Genomic DNA, 26,367 nt, shown 5'->3' on the forward strand with positions numbered 1-26,367 from the left:
TGAGTAATTGGTGCGTGAGCAGGAATTGATCAATCAAAGTTGAAAATAGTGACCTTGGGAGAAATCACACTAAGCACTGAACAACTGAATTGACGGCGACATCAAACATTAAGCACCAAGCACTAAGCAATTGCCTGGCAAAGGAACGATGATAAAAGGATGGTCGATCATGGTTAGAGATGAGATGATTGAGTCGAGAGATATTTCAGACTTTAAAAATTAGGGCTAGAGCATGAGGAATGAAGAGAAGAAAACATGTGAAATCGATTGACTTAATTATATATTTGCTAGCAACGTCCAATCGAGAACGCATTTCTAGTTGTTTGGGTTTATTATGAAACACTTCTCGAAAAGTTTTTAAAATTATATAACAACTTGAAAAATATGTTTGGATGTTTTCAATATTTTCGAAACGAAAAATGTTTAGAAAATGTCAAAAAGATTTCTCCAAACCGTTTTCATACATCAAAGTCCATGACAATAAAAATGTTAAACATTTGATTACAGATTAACACATCATGAAAATCAAATTTCACTTTATTTGAGATATTATTGTGTAGGGTAACATTATTATGAAGGAAATTAGTAGAAAAGGACAATCTAGCTAATATATTGACCAAGCCTCTGCCTTTATACAACTTCAATTATGACTTGGATTTGATTGATTTATTATAAAATTCAAGTCAAGGTGGAGAATTGTTCATGTTGACTTAGAATTCTATTTAAATTTATATTTAATTTACCTTTTAAAGGTTAAAGATGGGATTTTTGAAAACTTTTCCTAAGCTCCCTTTGAGATTTCCAACATATCTCATCTTTATAAATAAATATCCTTTTACAATTGATTATTATTTTAAAGGGAGAGAAATTTTGCTGAGATTTATGAGATTGAGCACATTGAGGTTTTGAGTGGAGAGTGAGAGTCCTCTCTATTTGCTGATGGAGGTTGACATCTTGTTATCCAATCACCTACATCCATCCGTCCGTCCGTCCATGTGCATTTGATTTTTTATTTTACAGACATTATTACATAATTAAATTTCATTTCATAGTGAAGAGTTGAGAGAAGCAAAGGGAAGGCGTTGAGGACAGTGAGGAGGAGGGTAGGGTGGTTGAAAAATGAATGATGATTGCTTATTTATCTGTTTCCCACCCACAACTCACCGCCCAGCCCCAACCACACCCCCCCCCCCCCCCCCCAAACCAATCAAATAAAAGAATTAAGATTGTTTTTAATAATTTTAATTAATTAATAATAATAATAATAATACATAAATAAATTTGTAAAAATTCAATAAGAAACAATATATGTAAGATTTTAATTAAACCCATGAAGGAAGATAAATACATTATTCTCTTACTTGGCTAAAACTCACGTGAGTTAGATGTATTTTCCTTTCCATTTTTCACTCTCGGTCGTACCCGACTCTCTTTACTCTCTTCTTTCCTTTTTATCTTTCTCTACAGTAGGAGGGTAGGAGGGTGGGTGGGTGGGTAGAGAGAGAAAATGGAAGTCGTCCTTCTTCTTCTTCTTCTTCTTCTTCTTCGTCTACCAAAGTCCGGTCAGATGGAGCTCTTAATTACCACTCTGCCACAACGTTAATGCCGTATGTATCACTCAGTCTCAAATGTCAGTGTATGCGTGTGTGTGTGTGTGTGTGTGTGTGTGTGTCTACATATAAATATATATATATATACCATATATAGCCCTTTTACTATATTTTCTATAACTATAATCCATCCAGAAGTGTCGACACTCGGCATTGCAGAGCAAAGCGAGGGTGTGTGTGTGTGTGAGAGAGAGAGAGAGAGAGTTTCTTTCTTTCTTTCTTTCTTTATTTTACTAAATACCATTCATCTCTCTCTCTCTCTCTCTCTCTCTCTCTCTCAGTTTCAGAGCTTTCACAGGTCGCTCTCTTCCTCATTCCTCCCCCCTCAAAAACTAACCCTAAATGCCCCCTCGATCATGTACATGTAACATTGCGATTGCAGCATTGATGTATGAATGTGATTCTTCTTTTGAAAGTTTGTGTGTGTGCTGTGTGCGTCTGGTGTGTGTGTGGTTGCAGGAATTTAGGATGGCGATTTGATCGGTTTAATTGCTGTCTGGATGTGAGAATGCGTGTGAAGGAAATGCATCCGCTGTGTTGCATCTCGTTGGAGAGTCCGGGGATGGGGGATAGGTCGCCGGAGGTGGCGGTCTCCAGGAGCGGCTCCATAGTCCAGGCGGCTCTCGGTTCCGGCGGATCTGAGGGCAATGCGTGGCGCCCGGCCGGATCCGAGGACAGCTTCGCCGGAGTTCTCTTCAAGTGGACCAATTACGGCAAGGGATGGAGATCCAGGTGGTTTCTTCTGCGAAACGGCGTGCTCTCTTACTCCAAGATTGTTATGCCCGACACTCTGGCTATCTTGCCCTCCGGTGACGATGTCCGGCTCATTGGCGACGCATCCTCCGGCCGGCTGTCGCGGCTCGACAGTTCCGGGGGAAGACGCAAGAACCACAGGACTGTTGGCATTGTTCATCTCAAGGTTAGAGCGTATTTAGTTTTACACGTGAGTGAGAGAGAGAGAGAGAGAGAGAGAGAGAGCCCCCCGGGAGAAAAGGGTGGGGGGGAGAGACGCGGTGAGTGCAAAATTGTAAGAAGCGAGTGCGAGTCTTCCTCATAATCATTATTAGTTTTGCAATCGGAACTCTCTTTCAACCTTGTTTGTTTCTGCGCCTATTTCACAACACTTTCCACTATCGGCAATGCATTGTTCAAAATAGTTACTCCGATTTGCTACTACTTCCAGTCTTTTCACTTTCTGAATTGAAATTTTATTGACCTTCCTCTGCCACCAAATTGCTTCGAAATCTGAGCGATGATCCACTAACCGGAGGTTTCTCCAGTGAGATGAGATCCATTATTTCTGATGCATACTCTCTCTCTCTCTCCAATTTCAGGAAAATTATATATCTTTCTCTCGTCTTTGTCGGTAATTTTCATTTTTTTTTACACAGTTTTAACTGGTTGTTAATCTTTAGTGGGTCACATCAACAGGTGAATAAGGGCCACGATGGCCTACGTAGTAGGCCTAGGTTGTAAGCTGTGGTCACATCAGTGTTGAGATTAGATTTGTGATTTTGTGCCTCAGGTATTCGGATCTTCCTTCTTCGCATGGATATGCATTCCTGTTGGCCTCCTCTCACTCACATCACCACCCGTCACCTCCACAGTCCACTTTCCGATCTTGCGTTTGGCTCCATCACTGGGCAACCTCAGTCTTCGTTTTCGTTTTGTTCTCACAAAAACAAAATAATATTTGCTAGTAAATGACAACCACCATTTGAACCTTTTCCCTTAAAATAAAGAAAAAAAAAAAGAAAAGAGTTCTACGCTGTTTTTATCGATAGGTAGACTTAGCCGCCTCCTAATATATGAATCGATCTCTCCGTTTTTTACTTTTATTGTGTCTTGGGACTCATCGTTGGATAGGATTGCGTTGAAAGTCGTTGGTGTTTGGGAACCGGGCGATATTTTCTGAGCTTTTCCGGCTTCCTATTAAGACCACAAATGCGATTTCTGTAAAATTCGGGTTACTTGCTGCCTGTCTAGTAGTATTTCTTATCTGCCTGGGGTTTCTTAGAGGTTAACGCTCTTGTCACGTCAATCTTATCGCCTTCCCAAATCCAGATTTTGCATGTGTCTCTGGTCGTAAATGGATATGACATTTCAGCTCAATTAGGCTGTTTGCCTGCGACCGACTTGAAATTGAATATTTTTTCTTTTAATCTGTGCTTGCTGATAGCGGATGAAAGCCACATCTTCCAGGTCTTTTATAAAATTAAGATTTCCAGAATCAGTGCGAGTTCGGCAATGTTATGCTTGCGAAGGGCAAAGATCTGGCGCTAGATAATGAGATCTTTTGGGTTTCTTGGCAGGTCTCTTCCTTCAGAGAGAGCAAGTCGGATGAGAGGCGGTTTTACATATTTACTGCGACTAAGACCCTCCATCTGAGGACCAGTTCGAAGAGCGATCGGGTGGCTTGGATAGAAGCATTAGTTTCATCTAGAAGCCTTTTTGCCCTTAGACGAGTAAATAGTCTCTCCTTCGTACCAAATGATATTTCCCTACCAACTGAGAGGATTAAAAAACGCTTGCTTGAAGAGGGCATCAGCGAGGTACTTGTTAAGGACTGCGAGCAGATCATTCTTTCAGAATTTTCGGAAGTACAGAAACAATTTAAAGTTCTTTGTGAAGAGCGTTCGAATTTGCTGGACACAGTGAGGCAGCTGGAGGTAACTTTTTACTTAAAGATTTCTCCCATTTACCACGAAAGTACAGAACTTCCTAGTCGATTTGTTTTCCAATTGTGACTGGAGGCAATATGATTACTAAATTGTCGGTGCTATGCATACTCAGCTAAAATTTATTCGGAAACTAAACAAATAAATTGTTAACTACTTTTCGTAAATTCTGGTAAATAAATGCCTAAAATTCTCTATATCCCAGCAGACGGTGTAAATTATGTTATCTTTGCATTTTATGACCAAATTTCATCGACCTGATGATAGTGACTGTGCTTTACTCGATGCGTGTGGAGTGCTACGGCTATATATCTAAGCCTCGAGTTGCATTAACGTAAAATATGTTCAACTTCTGCTTTATTATAAGCCACAAAAAAGAGAATCCTTCTCATTGCAAACCCTGTAGCTTAACCAATCCTCCATGCATGCTGAAAAGAAGAAATGAAAAAGACGCGTCTTTGATGTTAACGGATATCAAGTTATAAATTGTATGAGTTTCACTCTGGGAACATATTTGGCTCTAATATAATGTGCCCCTATTTGGGTCTTAGATAATATAAGCCATAGGTGTGGTAGCTAATATTTACTAGGGCAGAAGGACGTATTTGCTTGCTTTTTCCTGTCTGTTCCATCCGACAACTATTTCAATTTTCCTGTTATGTGATTTATTTGATATGTCTACTTAAAGTTACTTTATGATTAAATTTTGTCAATTTTCTTTTTCATTATCCAGGCAGCTAATATTGAGGCTGAAGGCTCTGGAATTCATGATAGTGAATACCAATTGACAAGGCATGAAATTTCAAGTGTAGAGCGTGGAAAATATAGCGGTACTCTTGATAAATATTATCTACATCTGCTTATTTTATTCTCTGTTAAAAACAATTTTTCACACACTGTTCAATTTGTTGGATCATATATTTAACATTTTCACTTTGACATTCCTTTGCTCATTGATGGGATAGTCTTATAATATTCACATAAGAAAACTTTTGTGCGAGGTAGTTATTTTTACAACAAACGTAGAGGGGCTGATACTATTTTAGTAGTTTTTTTTATTGAAGAGTCCCTTGCTACTCCTTTCTTAGAATTCTCTATAGATCAATTTCACTACACTATATATATCATAAACTGTGTTGGTGTTTAAACTTTGTATCATTTAACTTGTCAAAAAGGAAAAACCATGACATCTTATTTTGTTACTCTCTAACCATCCACAAAATATGGGAGTTGTATTTGGGTTAAACATGTAAATATGAATTGCTTTCAATTGGGAAGCAGCCATATTATGAGCAGTAATCATCATATACCATGTCTGGCCTATTATAATCTTTTTAAAGATACACACACACACACACACACACAAACTAAACTTGATTTTTAATTGAGGAACCAATTATGGTTCCAAATTTTCTACTTACATTCCTTTTACTTTCAAGTGTAGGTAATGGAAAAAGTCAAATTAATAATTTAAGTTTTTGATATTGCAATCAATAAATTGATTCTGATTCTTGTCTGAATTGGACTCTCAGCGTTTAGTTTCCTTACTCCTTTTCCCTGCCTCCCCTACCCCTTCTTTTTCATCCAAGACAATTTTGTGCAAGTTTTGGTCCATGTGAAGTGCACTTGGATAGAAATGCACCAGCTGCTTTATATATCCTCGGAGCAGATCTGAAATGTGTAGCATTGTGACGCTGTCAGTTGCACAAGTTTATTTCAAGTTAAGACTCCTGAAGCTAGATCTGCAATGTCTATTTAAACTGGAGTACTGCAAGAAATTTTTTTCAGTTTAAACTGAAGTTATATAATTTAAGTAAGTTAACAAGAAAAATTGGATAAAATATACCACGAAATAAGTTTCTGGCCCAATAACTTGCAGTATTACCGTGTAATTGTGTCAATATCTGATCTGTCCACAATCACTTAATGTGTCTTGAGTTTTTTCATTTAGCATCTCTCTTAACTTTCTTGATAAGTATCTTTGGGCTTTAGAATGCAGCACGACTGAATCATCTGATGATATTGAGAAACAAGAGTTTGAGGAAGTCTCAGATGCAGAGGAAGCCCCATACTTTGACACAGAAGAGTACTTTTCTGAGCCTAATCTTTGTTGTGAGTCTGCAAATGAAGTTGTAGATTGCATCTCTAAGCGCATGGGGCCAGAAAAGAGAATTACTGATAAGACCTTGAGTGCTAAGGAGGAAACTGGAACCTGTACATATCTACAAATTGAAAGGCGAAAGAAGCTTCCGGATCCAGTTGAAAAGGAGAAAGGAGTCAGCCTTTGGTCTATGATTAAAGACAATGTGGGAAAAGATCTAACTCGAATTTGTCTTCCTGTGTACTTTAATGAGCCAATATCATCTTTACAGAAGTGTTTTGAGGACTTGGAATATTCTGATCTGTTGGATCGTGCTTATGAGCATGGAAAAGCGGTATGATTTATATTCATTACCTCTTGTTTTCTTGTGCAGTAATTAGGTGCTAGTATAAATTTATGACCATTGTTCATTTGACTACATTTTCTTGTGCTGCAGCTTATCTGTGGGTTAGTTTGACATATTTGTTAACTTCATATTGATAACTAGGGCTTTCATTCTGTGTGTACAGTAAGAGGTTCATTATCACATGTTTTTTGTGTAAGTCATTATCACACGTTGTCGGTTAGCCTAGGTGTTGAAGCTCTCTTTCTGTTGGTCTTCCATCCTTAGCACCAATGAATGGTTATCTTTAAGCCTTGGGAGTCCTCTTTTATTTCTGATGCAGCTATGTTGATTATCTTTTTCTTTATCTGCATATCCTGGTTTAATCTTTGAACTCTGTAAGTTGTCAATGAAGAATCTGCTTCTCAGCCTGAGGAGTGCTAGATATAGTTTTCTCAACCCTCTTAAAGGTTTTCAAAGATGCTTAATTGTTGCCATTGTGGGTCATGCTCCACGGTTTCCCTCACAGTCTTCTGAAACCAGGTTCTCTGGGCAGCTAAGGTCAAGAAATTTACTATAATAGATTAGCATGAGATGGATTTGTGTGCATAGAAATTGATGATTTATTGCCTGTGACAATAGTGGTTTTCTCTGGTAGTCCTTGCAAGTTAATAACTGAGACACTTCCTGCTGTTCCAAAACAAATTTCTTAAGATTGCCATAATACTCAGCTCTATGAGCCATTCTATTTGAATCCTGCTATGAATTTGTAAACTAACTTTCTTGACAGTTATTTTTTCAGTCTCTATGACTTCATTGGTTGATTGTTCCGTTTCAATATTTGACCGGATGTGGAGTTAATATTGAACAAACTCCATTATAATTATGCATTTAGACATGCAACTGATTGGTTTACATTGATTTTGGGTTTGCCATGTTTTCCATTTGAATATTTTATGTTGGAGAATCCAGTTAAAAGAATTCAGATAAGGATGTATTGGTGTTTGAATAAAAGGAGGATAAGCTGCCTAATAAATCTAAAGGAGATAAGGAAGAAGAGAAGATATTGTTGAGATAAAGAAGAATCTATCTGTAACCTATTTAAATTAGAATTGTATCCTATATCTTGTAGGATTAGGAGTAGAAACCGTAGCATTACGCTTGTATATATATGCCATCCGTTTAATACAAACGATGAGTTTGATTGATTCCATCTCTATTCATATCTAAGGCTATTCTACTTGGGTTATTTGGTTCTGTTCATGGTATCAGAGCTTGGTTCTTCCTAGCCGAGAATCAAGATATTATGGCATCCTCCAACCCTGAGAATGCAGTTCATACAACTGCAGAGTCCTCCTCATTCCAAACACTCAACCTGTAGCAATTCTGACTGCAACAATTCTGTTTGTTCTTCTATCAACTGATAGCCATACCTTGCAGATTACACAACACCGATTGAATGGAAGAAATTTTCAGGAATGGTTTCAATTTGCTATGTTGGTAATTAAAGACAAGGGTAAGTTTGGCTACCCATCAGGAGTTGTTTCAACTCCACCAAAGGATACAACTGACTATCAAAGATGGGAGGTAGAGAATTCAATAATCATGGCCTGGCTTATAAACTCAATGGAGCCAAAGATTGGTTAAACATATCTCTTCTACAAGACTGCTAAGGAAGTGTGGGATGTTGTCCAAGAGATCTATTCTGATATTGAAAACACAGCCCAGTGTTTTGAGATTAGGTTAGCCTTTAGAACCACTAAACAAGGTAATCTTAGTGTTACTGAATACTTCAATACCTTGATGGAATTATGGTAGGAGATGGATCTTTTCTATGATCCAGGTTGGGTGTGTTCCATAGGCAACCAAAAGTACAACAAGATGCTGGAAAAAGTGAGGGTATTTGGCTTCCTCCAAGGCCTTAATGCTGATCTAGATGAGGTCCAGGGCTGGTTATTTGTCACTAAACCACTTCCATCCCTCCGGGAAGTGTTTGCTAAAGTTAGAAGGGAGGAAAGCAGGAAGTGTGTGTTGCTTCAGTGAACAATTGAACCAAGTGCAAGTTCTGCACTTGCTACAACCAAACGAGAAGAGTCTCCTAGAGAAAAATAGTGGTGTGAGCACTGTAATAAGCTCTACCACACTAAAGATGCTTGCTGTAAATTACATGGGAAGGCAGCAAATTGGAAGCCAAAGAATAAAAGGGAGAAAGAAAGGCCAGCTGACATCTCAGCAATTGCCCCTACCACTAAAAAAGGTATAAATCTGAACCTAACTACTGAACATGTGGGGATTTTGCAGAAGCTTTTGAGTAATTCTCATCTTGCAGAAGAGTTAGATACCTCAGCCACCAATCCTATAGCATCAGTGGCCTCAAAAGGTAATCTAACATACTCTTTGTGGTCTAGAAAACTAAAGGGAAGTTGCTAGGTTGTAGACACAGATGCATCTGATCATATGATCGGGTCTACAACCACATTCAATCAACTTGAGCTTAGTGATAAGGAATTGAAAGTTCTGATGGTAGACGGTACTTTGGCTTCAGTTAGGGGGAAAGGGGATGTTTATGTGTCTAGTTTGCAACTTAAATCTATCCTATATGTGCCAAATTTTAAGTGTAATTTGCTGTCAGTTAGCAAATTAACTAAGGACATGGATTGCCTTGTAATATTTTTCTCTCATTGTATCTTTTAGGATCGGTCTTTGGGGAAGATGATTGGCAATGCTGAGAAAAAGGATGGACTTTATTGGGTTTCAGAAAAAAAGGCTTCTCTTATGGATCAATTACCACATATGCTTTCTTTTACCGTTAGTTCTAATTCTAAAATTTTGTTATGGCACAAATGCTTTGGTCATCCGAGTTTTCATACCTAAGACATCTGTATCCAAGTTTAATAATCAATAAAGAAAAATTAGTGCTTCAGTGTGAACATTGTATTCTTGCCAAACAAACACACAACACTTATTTAACTCATCCTCACACACCATCTAAACCCTTTTACTTGATTCATAGAGATATTTGGGGACCACAAGAATTTCAAGCTTGTTTGGTGCCCGATGGTTTGTCACTTTTATTGATGACCATACTAGGGTTTGTTGGGTATATCTCATGAAAGAAAAATATGAGGTGTGTGCTGTCTTTCAAATCTTTCACAAACTAATTCTTAATGTATTTCAGTCCTCTATTTACATCCTTAGGACTGATAATGGTCGTGAGTATTTTTCCTATCCTTTTACCCAATACCTTACTATATGTGGGATTTTTCATCAAAGCACCTGCCCTTATACTCAACAAAATAGGGTGGCTGAGGGGAAAAATTTCCATTTACTTGAAGTTGTTTGTTCCTTAATGTTTTCTAGTGCCATCCCTAACAGGTATTGGGGAGAAGCTATTCTAACAACTTCTTATTTGATAAACCAGCTACCTTCTAAAGTTCTTAACTATTAGACTCCCTTACACAACCTGCTGAGCATTTTTCCCCATGTTTGAATCCAAAGTTCTCTCCCCTCAAAAGTATTTGGCTGCATTGTGTATGTTCATCATGTCGGACCTAACCATCATAAACTGGAACCAAAAGTCGTTAAATGTATTTTTCTTGGCTACTTTCTCACTCAAAAGGGGTACAAATGCTATTGTCCCCTATCACAAAAGTTTTTATCTCTTGTAATGTAACATTTGTTGAACATGAATTCTATTACCCAAGTGCCTTAATTCAAAGGGAAACACTAAGGGAAGAAGGTCATTGGGATCCCAATGTGTCTATGCCTATGTCTCTCCCTTCTTTTCCTTCGCGCTCTTCAGGTGCTGACCTAACACAAGCTACTGCAGTTGATTCCCTTCAACCAGCTACAATTGAACAGCTTAAATTAGTTAGCCCTGATTCCATCTCCTCATTTGATCTTCCTTTAGACCATCACCTCACTCAACCAACTAAGCTTGTGGTTACTAGTCCAGGAGGAGAAGTACACTCAGATAAACCTACAAAGTTCTACTCTAGGAGACCAAAAAGTCCTGCTCTTCAACTCAGTCAATTATTGGAACCGAAGGGTGGTCCAACAAGTGAGGAAAACATTGAGGGTGATTGTGATCTGGATATTCCTATTGCTATTCGAAAGGGAGGAAGATCCTGTGTTAAGTATCCCATCTCTAATTACTTAACATACTCTAGATTGTCTCCCCAATTCAGTGCTTTTACCACAACAATTGATGAAATGGTTGTCCCATAAAACATTTAGGAGGCTTTAAAAGATCAAAAGTGGAAGGAAGCTGTTATGGAGGAAATGAAGGCTTATTTGCAATCATTCATGGGATATTGTTGAAACTCTCAAGGATAAGAAGATTGTTGGATGTAAATGGGTATTTTATGTCAAATATAGGTCAGATGGGAGCATAGACAGGTATAAAGCAAGCCTGGTGGCTCAAGGGTTCTCCCAAACCTATGGGATAGATTATGAGGAGACTTTTGCTTTTGTGGAAAAACTAAATTCCATAAGGGTGCTTCTATCTCTTGCTGTCAATCTTGATTCGGAATCATTTCAGCTAGACATAAAAAATGCTTTCCTAAATGGAGAGTTGAAGGAAGAAGTCTATATGAAGATTCCACTCGGATTTGAGAAAGGAGAGAAAGTGGGCAACGTATGTAAACTGTACCGATTTCTCTATGGATTAAAACAATCCCCAAGAGCATATGGTTTAAGACATTTAGTTCTACTCTTATCAAATTTGGGTACAAGCAAGGGGAAGCAGATCATACATTGTTTACTAAACATGCAGTAAGTGGAAAAAGAGCTATTTTGATTTTGTATGTAGATGTTATTATCATCACCGGTAATGTTATTTAGGAAATTATTGCACTAAAACACAGATTAAGAGATGAAGTTGAGGTTAAAAGACTTGGGAACCATGAAGTACTTCCTTGGAATGGAAGTAGCCAGGAGCAAACAAGGCATTTTAATTTCTCAAAGAAAGTATACTCTTTATCTCTTAAGAGATACTGGGATGCTGGGAAGCAAACCAACCTGTACACCCCTTGAGAGAAACTAGAAATATAGAATAACTGATGATGGTCCTCTTGTTGATAAAGGAAGGTATCAAAGGTTAGTTGGGAGGCTAATTTATTTATCTCTCAATCACTCAGATATTGCCTTTGCTGTGAATATTGTGAGCTAATTTATGCACTCACCTACTCAACAACATATGAATGCAGCTTATCATATTTTGAGATACCTAAAAGGGACACTAGGAAAGACATTATTGTTTCAAAAGAGTGATACTAGAGGGGCTGAAGGATTTGCTAATGCTGAGTGGGTAGGATTTGTGGTGGACAGTCGATCAACATCTGATTTTTGTACTTTGGGGAAACCTAGTGATTTGGAGGAGTAAGAAACAAGTAGTTGTGGCAAAGAGTAGTGCAGAGGCAGAGTTTAGGGCAATTGCTCAAGACATGTGAGTTAATTTGGCTGACACGATTAATGGAAGACCTACAAATGCTCCTAACTTCACCAAAAAGACTTTATAGTGACAATAAGTAAGCTATAAGCATTGTTAATAATCCCATCCAGCATGATAGGATGAAGCATGTCAGAATTGATAGAAGTTTTATTCAAGGGGAAATTGAGCAAGGAGGAATAAAACTAACCTATCTTTCTACAGTAAGTCAAGAGGCGGATATATTTACAAAGACTATGTCAAGACTTGGATTTGAATCACTTATTAGTAAGCTGAGGATGAGAGATATCTATTCACCAGTTTTTGTTGCCGCCGCCCGGGGGGGGGGGGGGTGCTGGAGAATCCAGTTAAAAGAATTCATATAAGGATGTATTAGTGTTTGAATGAAAGGAGGATAAGCAGCTGAATAAATCTAAAGGAGATAAAGGAAGCAGAGAGGATATTGTTGAGATAAAGAAGAATCTATCTGTAACCTATTTGTAGAAACCATAGCATTACGCCTGTATATATATGCAATCCATTCAATACAAACGATGAGCTTGAATTATTCCATCTCTATTCATACCTAAGGCTATTCTACTTAGGTTATTTTGTTCTGTTCATTTTATCTATATCTTGTTTCTCTTCTCTGTAACATTGAAAGTTCTAGGACTTTCTACATATTTTTAGGCATGACTGTGCAATATATTGTACAGATTGATACTGGCAATATATCTCACATGCTTCTTTTTAGAAACTAGTTTTCTTTACTGTTTTTTTTTTTTGATAAGATTATTCTTGGCAAGACCTGCAGATCTAGCCTTTTTATGACTCATTTGTTGGCATCAATTTGGTTCAAATATTTATTCAATCTTAAGAAAAGGTTCTCATACGTGTTGATGGTTAACATTTTGCCTGTCTTTGTCTTATGCTTCTAGGGCAACAGTCTCCTGAGAGTTCTAAATGTTGCTGCTTTTGCCATTTCTGGATATGCTTCATCTGAAGGTCGGCATTGTAAACCCTTTAATCCTTTGTTAGGGGAAACATATGAAGCTGACTATCCCGAGAAAGGAATTCGCTTCTTCTCAGAGAAGGTCAGTGTCTAGCAAAAGGTGAACCAGAGATGGTGAATTTAAATTTGGAAGTTTCTCCTAATTTCATTAAGATGAGTGATATTCTTTTGGCACATATACTGGGGATGAAAAATTTCCATAGAGATTCTGCAGTCTTGCATTGGTAAACTGTGGCACAAATTTTTAAATGATAAAAGGCTGACAACATATACTTTTTTGCTGTTTTTTGGGAGAAAGAGGAAAAGTCTTAATTTAGATCTTTTGGGAGACCATTGAAAAGAATAATAAAAACAAAATAAAAATAGGCACAACCTATCATCATATTGAACTATATACTGAATTTTAGAATGAAGATAGGTTGCATTTGGATGGAGGGATTTCAAATGATGTTATTTGAAATACTTGCATTTTAAGTTTGTCACTTGAAATGACACATGCAGGTATAATTTCAAATCTTTTTATTTCTTGAGTCCAAATCTAGGGTGGATTTGGACTCAAATCCAAATGCTTCTGACAATGCATAACTAAACAATGGATTTGGAATTTCAAATGAAAAATGACAGGGTGGGTTTCCTGCTGAAGGTGACCTAAACTAAAAGGTATCGCCCACTGAAGTGTAAAGTGAAATCAAAAGGGAGTAAATGTTAAGTGAGACAAAAAGAGAGTAATTGGGTTTTGTGGAATTTCTAAGTCATGCTTCCACATGCTCTTTCCCTCCTTTTCAATAGTAGAAAACGTTGATGGCCTGGTAACTAACTAAAAGCTATAGACCATTGCCATTGATGTGAATCTTTAATGAGAAAATATGACATCATCACTGTTGGTATCTTTGACCTGATTGAGATGTATGATAAGAGGGCAGGAGTAGATATTTAAATTTAAAGTGATCACTGCTGAAGGAGTGGATTTGTTTTGACATTATATTTATGTTTTTGCAGCAAGTTTTGATTGTCTCAGTTCTTTTGGTGGCACAAATTGGATTTCTATACTTGATTATTGTAATATATATGTTATTTGTTGTAACAGGTTAGTCACCACCCAACACTCATTGCCTGCCATTGTGAAGGAAAAGGGTGGAAATTCTGGGGTGATAGTAACCTTAGAACCAAATTTTGGGGGACGTCAATTCAGCTTGATCCTGTTGGAACTATAACCCTAAAGTTTGACGATGGCGAGATTTTTCAATGGAGCAAGGTGTGGATTGTGACACAGTTGTTCTTGTGCATCATAATGTGCTGGATTTTCTTAATCTTACTGCTTCCTTTTTATTTTACCTTTAATACTACAGCTTTGCTAAAACTTCTTCTCATTGTTTGTAGGTCACAACCTCCATTTGTAACCTTATTCTCGGTAAAGTGTACCTTGATCACCATGGTCTAATGCATATTCGTGGGAACCACCAATATTCATGCAAACTCAAGTTCAAAGAGCAGTCTATTCTTGACCGTAATCCGCACCAGGTGAATAGGGAGTGTTTACCCTTTTTAATTAAGATGCTTGTAAGTTTATTACTTGGAAACTTTAGAACCTTCTTACATGACTAAGTTCTGTTTACTTGGTAGGTCAGTCCCACTATTGAAACCTACCTATGTTTGCATGTTTTAATTTCTGCATGATTCTATCTATTTTTTAATTTTATTATATTTTCTTTTGTCTTTGGAAACATTATTCTGGTCCATTCAATATACTCTTGTTGCTGACAGGTTCATGGATTTGTTGAAGATGTGACGGGAAAAAAGGTAGCCACATTATTTGGGAAGTGGGATGACGGTATGTATTATGTGAATGGAGATGGGGCTGGCAAACCCAAGGAGATTTCAAATGCATCTTTGTTGTGGAAAAGGTGTAAGCCGCCTCCAAATGTCACACGGTATAACATGACACCGTTTGCAATTACACTAAATGAATTAACGCCAGGATTGCAGGTAGAGAGACATTTTTTTGATAAGCATATGATTTAGTAGATCAAAATGTCATAAGCAATTTGATTTTGCTCGTGCATTCTAATACTCCTTTATAGCTTTCTGATCCTGGATATTTTGATTACGGATTAAGGAGAAGCTACCACCAACAGATTCAAGACTTAGACCAGATCAACGGCATCTAGAGAATGGTGAATATGAGAAGGCAAATGCAGAAAAGCTAAGGTTGGAGAGGCGGCAGAGGATGGTATGTCTAGTACCTTTTAAGTATTTCTTCAGTATCTACATATTTATGACTTCTTCATTTGTTGACCATTCTCTTGTCCAGTGTTGTGTTACAGGACAAAAGATATTCTAAACATATTTCCATAGAAAACCCATTCTCATGGATTTCCATAAAAGTCCAGCTCAAATAAATAAACCAATTTTAGGCAGGGGCAGATAAGCCTGGATAAGAATAAAAGAAAGGCATTTGCTAAGAATCCTACAAATATGTGATGTACTGATCCTTAAAAAGTGGGACTTTATCAATGATCAGGTTACACAAGTCTAAATTGTTAGAGATTGAAATGAGACTGGCACTGCAATAGACAGGTAGGAGACCTTTCATTCTCACTTGAAGACAACCCTCAGGGATAGTTGAGCCATGAAGAAAAAGTGCCTTGGACTTGAGCTCTCTATTGAGTTGAGGAGAGCTTCCAGCACTTTTGGGAAATGCATGAGGTTGGACCTCTTAAGAGCAAAACCATTGTGCTAGAAATGGAACAAAATTTGTTAGGAGAAATCACAGATGAAGACGTCAAACCTCACATTATGAGCTGGTTTAAAAAAGAGGTATAAAATAATTTTATTAATGTTTTTGACTATAGAGGGAAATATGTTGACACCTACCATAATTACCCTTTGGGCCAATTTTTTTGGGTCTTTTCCTGTAATATTTTCAGGTAAAATATAGGATTTTCTATCTTTCTAAAGTTACCTTACTTATCTTTAAAAATTAAAAGAGAATATCAGTTACTAAATTAACTGAGGGGAGGGAAGTTCTGAAAATTGAAACTTTCTAGCAGAATCTGATTTATTTGTTTTCTAAGATGGGCAAATTTTTTTTGATAGATTAGCCTTTAGGTTGAATGGTATGCTAGCTATTTATCTTGAAAAACGGGTACTGTAGTTATTATGATCTGTGACATGGAAAACTTTCCACTTTAGACAACAAGAAGATATCAAGCTTTTTTCCCACTACGTGGATTTGGTGACATGAATTTTAGCTCGCCATTCATTTCTATCTATAGCCCTTATATTTTGTAAGGATTTCATAATTCATATCATATTTAAGAGTCTCCAACAAGTTTTTCATGGTCTTCCTCTACCTCTTTTGCTAAATACTTAGTTCCATTCCAACCATTCTCCTCACAAGAGCTTCTATTGTTCCTTCTTGCATGACCAAATCATCTGAATCATGCTTATGCATTATCTTAAATGGAAACCACTTCAATCTTATTATAAATAATCTTATATCTAATTTTATCTTTTCTTATATGAGCACACATCCATCTTAACATCCTTACTTATGTTATGGTCATATTTTGCACATGGTGGTGCTTTATTGCTTAACATTTGGTGCCTTATAACAAAGCTGGTCCTATAGTTGTTTTGAAAAAGAATTTTTGCTTAACAAAATATCACAATCACATAAAAATCAGGATATACTTTTTCATTTTAATCATCTTGCTTTAATTTTATGGGTTATATCCTCATTAATCTTCTCATCATCTTGGATGATTGATCTAAGATGTTTGAGCTGATATCTCTTAATATAATTTGATTTTTAAGTTTTACCATAATATCATCCACGCTCATATTTTTACTAAACTTTCATGTCATATGTTTGGTTTTCAATATACTTAGCTTAAAACTTCTAGATTCTAGAGTGTTTCTCTATATCTTGAGTTTTGCACTCACACATTCTTTTGTCTTATTCACTAGCACAATATCATCTATAGATATCATACACTAAGGTACCTTTACTAGGGTATGTTTAGTGAGTTCATCCATTACCCTAGTGAGTTCATCCATTACTAGGGTAGAGAGGCGATGGCTTAATGTAGGGTCTTGATGAAATGGGAAAAGCCTTATTATCTCCTCTATTTGTTTTGTCACATGTTTTTGCCTCGTGATACATGTCTTTAATAACTTGTATTCAAGCGATTTGAACTTGTTTCTTTTGTAAAGTCCTCCATAAGATTTTCTAGGAAATTTGTCATAAGATTCTAAATCTATATACCTTTCCATTGGGTGCTTCAACATGTGTATATATTCCATTTTTGATCTATGAGTCATGGGAACTTAGTTGGTTTCTTTTCTTAATTTTTGCTCAATCACAATCTTACAAGGTTCTAGTGTGGCTCATTACCTTGATTCCTCTATAATTTCTATAACTTTGTGTAGAATCCCGGCTTTCTGATTTGTTTCCTAATTCAGGAATCCTAATTTTCTTATCCTATGGAATTAATGATTCTTTTTTGGCAGTCTCCTAAGTCGTATAGTTTCTGAAGCTGTATTTAGTAATTTCCTAAGCTATATTTAGTAGTTTCCTAAGTTGTATGGTTTCCTCATCTATATTTGGAAGTTCCTACTTCTATATAATTGTACTTCTCGATCAAAGGAATGTAGAGAAATTCCTTATAAACTAAATTCTTCATGGTATCAGAGCAGTTTAATCTGAACCATTAATCCTGTCCAGACAAGTCACCATGGCTAGTGGAGGCAAGAACTCAGTCCCTGAAGTATCATTTGGATCTGGAGGAGCAGCAACACCAATTTCCAGTCTTCTTGAAGGCCCTATTTTTCAGATTACTGGACATAGGTTGAACGGCTAGAACCTCATTCAATGGTCGCAATCTGTCATGTTATTTGTCTATGGGAGAGGTGGAGGATTACCTCATCGGACTTGCTGTACAACCTCAAGAAACTGAGCCTACCTTCAAGATCTAGAAGATAGAAAATAGCATGGTCATATCATAGCTAATAAATTCCATGACAAATGAAACAAGTGAGAATCTATTTATTACAAAACGACAAAGGAAATATATGATGTAGTTAAGGAGACTTATTCCAATGTTGACAACACCTTGGAGATCTTTGGAATAAAATGTGTGCTGCATGAGCTACAACAAAGAGAGTTGTCTGTGACAAACTACTTCAATGGACTAACTCGACAATGGCAGCAGTTGGATATCCTTGAAGAGAAGGTTTGGAAGTGCCCGAAAGATGGTCAACAATACAAGAAAATTGTTGAAAAAGACTGGGTGTATAGTTCCTTCTTAGGCTCAACAAGGATCTAGATGATGTGAGAGGAAGAATCCTAAGTATCAAGCCCCTTCCTAACGTCCGGGAAGCCTTCTCAGAAGTTCGCCAGGAAGAAAGCCAAAAGAAAGTAATGGTAGGCACACAACATTCTTTCTCTCCTGCTGAAAACTCTGCACTGGCAGTTTAAGGAGCTCAATCTAATCGTGGCAAGCAACAAAGGAATAAACTTGTATGCGAGCACTGTGGGAAAATTGGGCACACAAAGGACACATGCTAGAAGATACATAGTGAACCAAAAAATTGGAAGCTAGCCTGAGAAAGAGAGGGTTGTGGAAACACGACCGAGTCTCAAAATAGTTAAGAGACTAACCCATCCAACAAAGAACAACTCGAAGTCCTCCAAAAGATGCTACAACAAACCCTCCAGAGCACTTCTGCCCCCATGGGAACTGATTCACTCGGCCTAAAAGGTAACTCCTTGCATGCACTAAGTGTCCAACAGGAAAATCCAAAAGCTTGGATAGTTGACTCTGGGGCAATAGACCATATGACGGGAGAGATGTCTTTGTTTAGCAATTATAACTCTTGTCATGACAATTGCACTGTTTGTATAGTTGATGAATCTCTCTCTCAAGTAAAAGGCACAGGTTTTGTTATAATTTTTAAAAACATTAACCTTGAATATGTTCTTTATGTCCCCAACCTCAATTGTAACCTACTTTCAGTGAGCAAATTTACAAAAGAGAGAAACTGCATCACTAAATTCTCTTCCAACCTATGTGAATTTCAGGAATCAGGCTCGAAAAAGATGATTGGCAGTGCTAAGCTGTGTGCATGACTCTACCTTCTTCTAGTAAAAATGCCAACAAGCCCCAACCATCAAAAAGATCATGTATGGCCCTGAACTCTAGCATAGTCCAATTATGTTGTGGCACTATCAATTAGGACATCCAAACTTTATGTGTCTCAGAAAATTGTTTCCCTCTTTATTCAATGAGAAAGCATAAACCTTTCAATGTGAGATTTGTCAACTTTCCAAGCACACTCGTGCCTCATATTCTAGCCTTCCTTACAAGTCTTCTCACCCTTTTTCCATGATACACAGTGATATTTGGGGACCCTCTAGAATTCACAATATCACTGGTTCTAAATGGTATGTTACATTCATTGATGACCATACTAGACTCTCACGGGTGTTCCTAATGAAAGAAAAATCAAAAGTTGGGAAAATTTTTGAATTCTTTCACAACATGATTATTACTCAATTTCAAGCAAAAATCCAAGTCCTCAAAACTAATAATGGAGGAGAATATTTTCATTCTACCCTCAGTGCCTATTTATCCAAACATGGTATTATCCACCAAACCTCTTGTGTTGACACTCCACAACAAAATGGAGTTGTGGAAAGGAAAAACAGACACCTCTTGGAAGTTACTCGATCTTTTATGTTGGCATCCAATGTCCCTAAGCATTTTTGGAGTGAAGCTGTCTTTACTGTCACCTATCTTGTAAACAGAATGGCTTCTCGAATTTTGAATTTTAAGACTCCATATTAGACCTTTCATGAAATTTACCCACTAACCAGAATATTTTCCTCCATTCCCCTGAAAGTCTTTGGTTGTACTACATTTGCTCACATCAGTCAGCCACACCAAAGCAAGCTTGATCCCAAATCTCTTAAATGTGTTTTCTTTGGTTGCTCACCAAATCAAAAGGGATATAGGTGCTATTCAACAGCTACCAAGAAATTTTACAGCTCCATGGATGTCACTTTTTTCGAAAACCAACCCTTTTAGACCAAAAATGGGAAGAATCATACTCACGAAGAATATCTTTTTTTGGTCCTTCAATCAACTACTACAGTCTCTCAAAATCAACCAGCTAATTCGAAGGAGTTACTTTTGTCCTTGAGCCGCAAAACTCAAAAGGAAGTAGAGGACTGCACACCTCCAAACAATGGCCAAGAATCAAATCCAAATCCCAAGGAACACAAAATGGACACAAGCAAGACCCATCTTGGACTTGAAACTTGTGAACTTGAACCTGAAGCCAAAATGTATGAGCCTCCTGCTGATCTAGACATTCCTATTGCCCTAAGCAAAGGAATAAGGTACAATACCCAATATCCAATTGCTAAATTTGTCTCCTATGAAAAGTAGTCACCAAAATTTCATGCATTTGCTACTCAACTTGAACAATGTGGAGATTCTAAAAAATATTCATGAAGCCCTCAAGGAACCTAGGTGGAAGTCAACAGTGTTAGATGAAATTACAACACTTGAAAAGAATGGAACTTGGGTAATCACTGATCTTCCAAAAGGAAAACATTCGGTTGGGTGCAAGTGGATTTTTACAGTAAAATACAATGCAAATGAAAGCTTAAACATGTTCAAAGCTCGCCTGGTTGCGAAATGATTCACCTAATCCTATGGCATAGGCTATGAGGAGACATTTGCACCTGTAGTAACAAACTTGGACTAGCCTCTTCACCAACTTGACATCAAGAATGCTTTCTTGAATAGTGACTTGAAAGAGAGTGTTTATATGGAAATCCCTCCAAGATTTGAAAATCAAGGCAGTAGTGGGAAAGTTTGCAAGCTTAAAAAAATCTCTTATCTGGATTCAAACAATCTCCTAGAGCATGGTTTGATTGTCTCATCAAAGTTGTAAAAAGGTACGAATTTATGCAATGTGAATCTGATCATACCTTATTTGTGAAATTTTTGAAAGAGGGGAAAAGGGCTATCATCATTGTGTATGTGGATGATATTATCATCATAGGAGATTATAATGAAGAAATTAGTAATGCAAAGAAGCTCCTAGCCAATGAGTTTGAAGTAAAGGACTTAGGGATTCCTCAAGTACTTCCTTGGGATGGAAGTAACTCACTCAAGAAAGGGAATTTATGTTTCTCAACGAAAGTATATCCTGAACTTACTAAAAGAGACGGGAATGATTGGGTGCAAACTAGTAGGTACTTTGATGGACTCGACAAACAGATTAGGTGAAACTGAATGAGACTCACTCATTGACAAAGGAAGATACCAACGGCTTGTGGGGAAACCATCTACCTTTCCCACACCCGACCTGATATCGGATCTGTAGTAGGTATGGTAAGAAAAAATATGAATAATCCTACAAAACTTCACCTTAAAGCTGTCCATCGCATCCTCCAGTATCTAAAAAAGAACCTAGGAGAGGGCCTTTACTTCAAGAAAACTACAAATAGAGATGTAGAAGTGTACACTGATGCAGATTGGGCCGGGTCTATAACAGATTGATGATCAACAACAGGGTATTGTTCCTATGTTTGGGGAAATTTCGTTACATGGAGGAGTAAAAAACAAACAATGGTCGCTAGAAGCAACGCTGAAGCAGAGTTTTGTGCTATGTCCCATGGAATTTGAGAAGATATGTGGCTTATGAGGTTACTTGGGGAATTGAAGGTTCAATCCAGCACCTCTATGAGATTGCTCCCACCATAAGCATTGCTAAGAATCCGATTCATCATGACTGAACCAAGCATATAGAATTGGATCTATACTTAATAAAAGAAAAGGTGGAAGGAGGGATTATCAAATTAATCTATACTCTTACTATTTTTCAAATTGTTGACATCCTAACAAAGGCTTTCCCGCGAAATACATTCCAAAAATTTGAAGTCCAAGTTGGGTATGCTTGACATACATAACCCAACTTGAGGGAGAGTGTAGAATCTTGCTTTTTGATCAATTTCCTAATTTAGGAACCCTGATTTTCTGATCTTATGGAATTAATGATTATTTTTTGGTAGTCTCTTAAGTTGTATAGTTTCCTAAGCTGTATTTAGTAATTTTCTAAGCTGTATTTAGAAGTTCCTATTTCTAAATAATTGTACTTTTCTGTCAAAGGAATGTAGAGAAATTCCGTATTCTCCAAATTCTTCACTTTGAACATCTTCTTTATTCTTGTAATAAACACTAAAATGCTCTTCTTTCAATCGTCCAACATCCATTATGATTTGAGGAGAAGGTATGATTTGGTCATGCAAGAAGGAAGTAGATTGTATCATTTTATATGTTCCCAATGTATTTTTGCTATGGTTGCATGAACTTGTAAACTAGTATAAAATATAAATAAAAAATGGTATCTCATCTTTTGTTAAATTTGCAGCCGTCATTTTAGTAGTTTATATTTTTAACGCTCATAAAATTTTACACTCTTTTATCTTATTTATATGCACTTCACTTTGCTTAAGCATGTGCTTCACTTTGCGCTTTGTGCTTAAACTCTGTAGGCCTTCTGTGCTTAAGGGCGCTTAGCGCTTTTCAAAACATTGGTTATGATAACGTCAGATACCATGGCAAAATCGAAAATAGAACTACTCTCATTATTTCTTTCTCCAAATGCTCCATGTGCAATCTTTGTATTTGTTGAGCATGAAATGGTAGTGTAAAAGATAAATTTCATTCTCTATCTAACAACTTAATCTTTTAGATTAGATGGTGGTTAACAATCCAAGTCTCAAGACAAGAGTACCCATTCCCTTCTCTACCTACATGACCATTTAAGTGACCTATAATTTTCGTCTCTACTCAAGAGAAAGGAATAGGAATCATTGACCCTTAAGCTTGACATGGTGTTTTGATCCTTATACATATGAGTTTATGTTCTTCATATGTTTGAGCTTGAACATCATTTACAAGTCACCTGTGAATTTTAGATTAAAATGAACATCATCTGCTTTATTTATTAAGAAAGGTAAATTGTAGAAAAGTGCTGAACTTTTAGCTTTGTTTCAATTTTATAACAAAACTTTCAAATTTTTCAATAGTACACTGAACTCTCTGTTTAGTTTCTTTTTTATAATGAACTTTTGCTTTTTTAGATAATATATCAAACTTTGTGTTTAGTTTCAATTTTATAATACTGTAACTTTTCTTTGGTTGTATTGTTAAACATTGAGGTGGATGATGACGCAAATGGGATTAATATATTTGTTTGGCTTATATATGTATATATATGCATATATATACATAAAATATGGTTATGATATTGTAAAATTTAAACTAAACATGAAGTTTGTATGCTATTGAAAAAAATGAAAGTTAGTTATAAAATTAAAACTAAACACACAGTTTGGTAAGCTATTGAAAAAAAATTGTAAGTTAGTTATAAAATTGAAACAAAGCCAAAAGTTCAACATTTTTGGTAATTTACCCAAAAAATAATAAAAATAATAATTGTGAGTTGTAGCTATACCTTAGTTTATTTGTCAACTTAATCCACCTGGTCAACTGAACAACAAAGGTAGTAGAACCGATTGAGAATGAGGAAAGCTGAATATTGGTTTTGGCAGTTGATTAGCACTATAGAAAGTTAACATTTGAGCACTATACATGGTAGGCTTAAGTCTTGAACCCATAGTTGATTGAGACTGTTGACTGTACAATGGACAGTTGAGGACCGAGGTTGAATATTGACTCTAGCAGTCAACCTCATAGTAGACTAAATATTAGAGGGAAATTCTTTTTTTTTTTTTTTTTTTTTATGACCATTTGAGGCGGGTCTTGATAGCAATTATATTGTTGCTCCTTTATTATTGGTAGGTCATAGGTTTGAGTTGTGGAAACAACTTTACAAGGGTGCATCCAGTAATGTCCCTTTCTTGACACTCAAAAAGTGGGGAGTCTTGTAACCATATTTGGCCAATAAAGAGGCTTGTTCATGTGATAGATACAAGCCTTATTGTAGAAATGTGTGCTTGCATATTTGGCCAAGTGTCCAACACATACTTTTGAAGTGGCTAAGGTGTGTCAGCTTGTGACATGGTATTTCAAAACACTTTCTAAGAAGTGTGTGCTTCTTTGGGTCATGGAACAAAATGGAGCAAGATGGTTTGAGCATGTTCAACGGTTTGACTGTTTGAATGACCCTTGAAACCAGTTGAGGGTAAATCTAAGTTCAGCAATTGAATTTTAAACATAAATGCATGACTGCTTGTGTTGAGGAGTAATTTTTTTGGGAAATTTTTATTTTTTCTTAAATGTACTTATTGTGGTATGTAAGGTGATGTGTCACACATCGACGGATAATGGTGAAGTAGAGTCCCATTATGACTTGGAGGTTGAGATGTTTGCTTCAGGATATTTAAAATTTGAAAGCATGTTGAAATCTGATGCTGTAAATGATTAAAAGCTACAACTCCTAGCCAGACTGGAAAGGCAATGTAGCTTTGGAACTTGCTTTACTAGAAATATAATACAAAGACTGCATCTTAACATGTATGTTTCAGATTTAGCTGCTTTCAAATGCAGGGGATTATTTCAACTGTTTTCATCTCCCATTCTTTTGTAGCCTTTCAATTGCCTATTAGTTGTGGCAATGTTGCAATGGTTTGGCCAATTTTTATTCTTCCTGGTTTAGTCTTGGTCTCCCTTCCACATAAAGGCCCTATGGATATGATAGATTTCACATTCATTTCATTTCATGGTAAGGGAGTAGATATTGTAAATTAAATTCAATCAGTAACGAGTGAAAAAATGATAATAGAAAGTTGCAACAACCTTAGCAGTAAATCAATGCCCTATTGTACTGTTATTATTACATCTAAAGTTCGAATGATTGGACACATCAGAGTACCTAAGCAAAGAACTAGCCAAATAAATGTCTCAAGCTGTTAACAACTTTATGCTATTCTTTTTATTGGTTACTTTTCCTAAATTTTTTCCCCTCGTTTTCAGTCACGGAAGTTACAAGAAAGTGGGTGGAAGCCCAGATGGTTCCAAAGAGAAGGTGAAGATGGACCTTTTCGCTACGGGGGTGGTTACTGGGAAGCACGGGAATGGGGAAAATGGGACAGATGCCCTGATATATTTGGAGAATTTAACGAAGAGCTTGTTAATTCCTTTGAAGAATCCTTAATTCAATAAAGGTACATAGCAAGAGAAGCTCTAGTAGAACTGTCTTTTCCCTTTGTCACCTTGAATATGGCTTACTCTAATAGCAGCTCCATTTTTCTTGGGTATCACATATTTTCGGGATAGAGATATATTTTCTTGGATACACTTGAGCTTGATTTTACAGCACCAATGGGCTTCTGGTTGCTTTCAACCCTGATAACGAATGCAGAGAGGATAGAATGATGAACAGAAGGCCTTCCGAGCGACCAACTTGGGAACATATGTAGGTGCTGAATTCTTCCCCCGAGGTTGACAAAAAAGTCGATCCGAAAGGACATTTAAACAAATGGGAACAAAATCCTAAAGCAACCTGAACGTGATGAATCACAAAAGCAGATTTCCTTGTGGCAATCATTTTTCTGCTCATGTGTAGTTTGTGATATTTTATTTTATTTTATTTTATTTTTTGCCCCCGCCCCCACCCTCTATTTGTCCATTGCCCATTTATTTAGATTACTGTTTGTAATTTCGTCGTTAGAAAAAGAAAATGTACTCTGCAGAAACCAGGAGAGGATCTCATAATGCTAATGCTGGTGTAGGTAAAATAGCTCTTTTGAGCATATATATATATATAAGAATCTTTTATTTAATCAAATATAATTGCTGTTGCTTTCTTTTGGGCAATTGGGCTTCATCAAGATTCAAGACAACTGGATATAGAAAGCTTGTTTTTAAGGTATTTTCAAGTATTTTAGTAATTTGCTTGAGTTGATTAGGCCATTGCCATGATTAAGTCCAATCTCGTGTGGACTTGTGTAGAATTAACAAAGGAGGAACTATATATACGAGTATGGATGACATTAGATTGCATATGGTTTGGATGTTTTTTTATCCTTATTTATACGTGCAGCTATACTTGTTGCATAATGTTATTCAATTTTATCTCAAATTTTTAATTAAGATATAATAACAAATATAATATAGCAAGTAAACATAGAATATATCAAAAATTCATACAACTTTTTAAACTATACATAAATCCA

General features: G+C 36.7%; 1 protein-coding gene across 5 annotated transcripts; it reads left to right on the forward strand.

The window, feature by feature from the left end:
• Positions 1 to 1,471: 1,471 nt before the first annotated feature.
• On the forward strand, positions 1,472 to 26,020 carry LOC127813126 (oxysterol-binding protein-related protein 2A). 5 transcript variants are annotated; one of them, XM_052353899.1, is made up of 11 exons: positions 1,472 to 1,607; positions 2,070 to 2,529; positions 3,923 to 4,279; positions 5,022 to 5,118; positions 6,281 to 6,723; positions 13,078 to 13,233; positions 14,239 to 14,406; positions 14,532 to 14,672; positions 14,916 to 15,136; positions 15,261 to 15,381; positions 25,166 to 26,018. In XM_052353899.1, exons 1-11 carry the CDS (start codon positions 1,603 to 1,605, stop codon positions 25,352 to 25,354), a joined length of 2,358 nt encoding a protein of 785 aa, XP_052209859.1. In that variant the 5' UTR covers positions 1,472 to 1,602; the 3' UTR covers positions 25,355 to 26,018. The 5 variants fall into 5 exon arrangements, with proteins under 5 accessions (XP_052209859.1, XP_052209856.1, XP_052209857.1 ...); XM_052353896.1 differs by lacking the exon at positions 1,472 to 1,607 and having other exon boundaries at positions 1,716 to 2,529; positions 25,166 to 25,356; positions 25,432 to 26,020; XM_052353897.1 differs by lacking the exon at positions 1,472 to 1,607 and having other exon boundaries at positions 1,717 to 2,529; positions 25,166 to 25,356; positions 25,469 to 26,020.
• Positions 26,021 to 26,367: the final 347 nt, after the last annotated feature.

The sequence above is a fragment of the Diospyros lotus genome, chromosome 11 (assembly GCF_014633365.1).
Source record: "Diospyros lotus cultivar Yz01 chromosome 11, ASM1463336v1, whole genome shotgun sequence".
In the NCBI taxonomy this organism is placed as follows: domain Eukaryota; kingdom Viridiplantae; phylum Streptophyta; class Magnoliopsida; order Ericales; family Ebenaceae; genus Diospyros; species Diospyros lotus.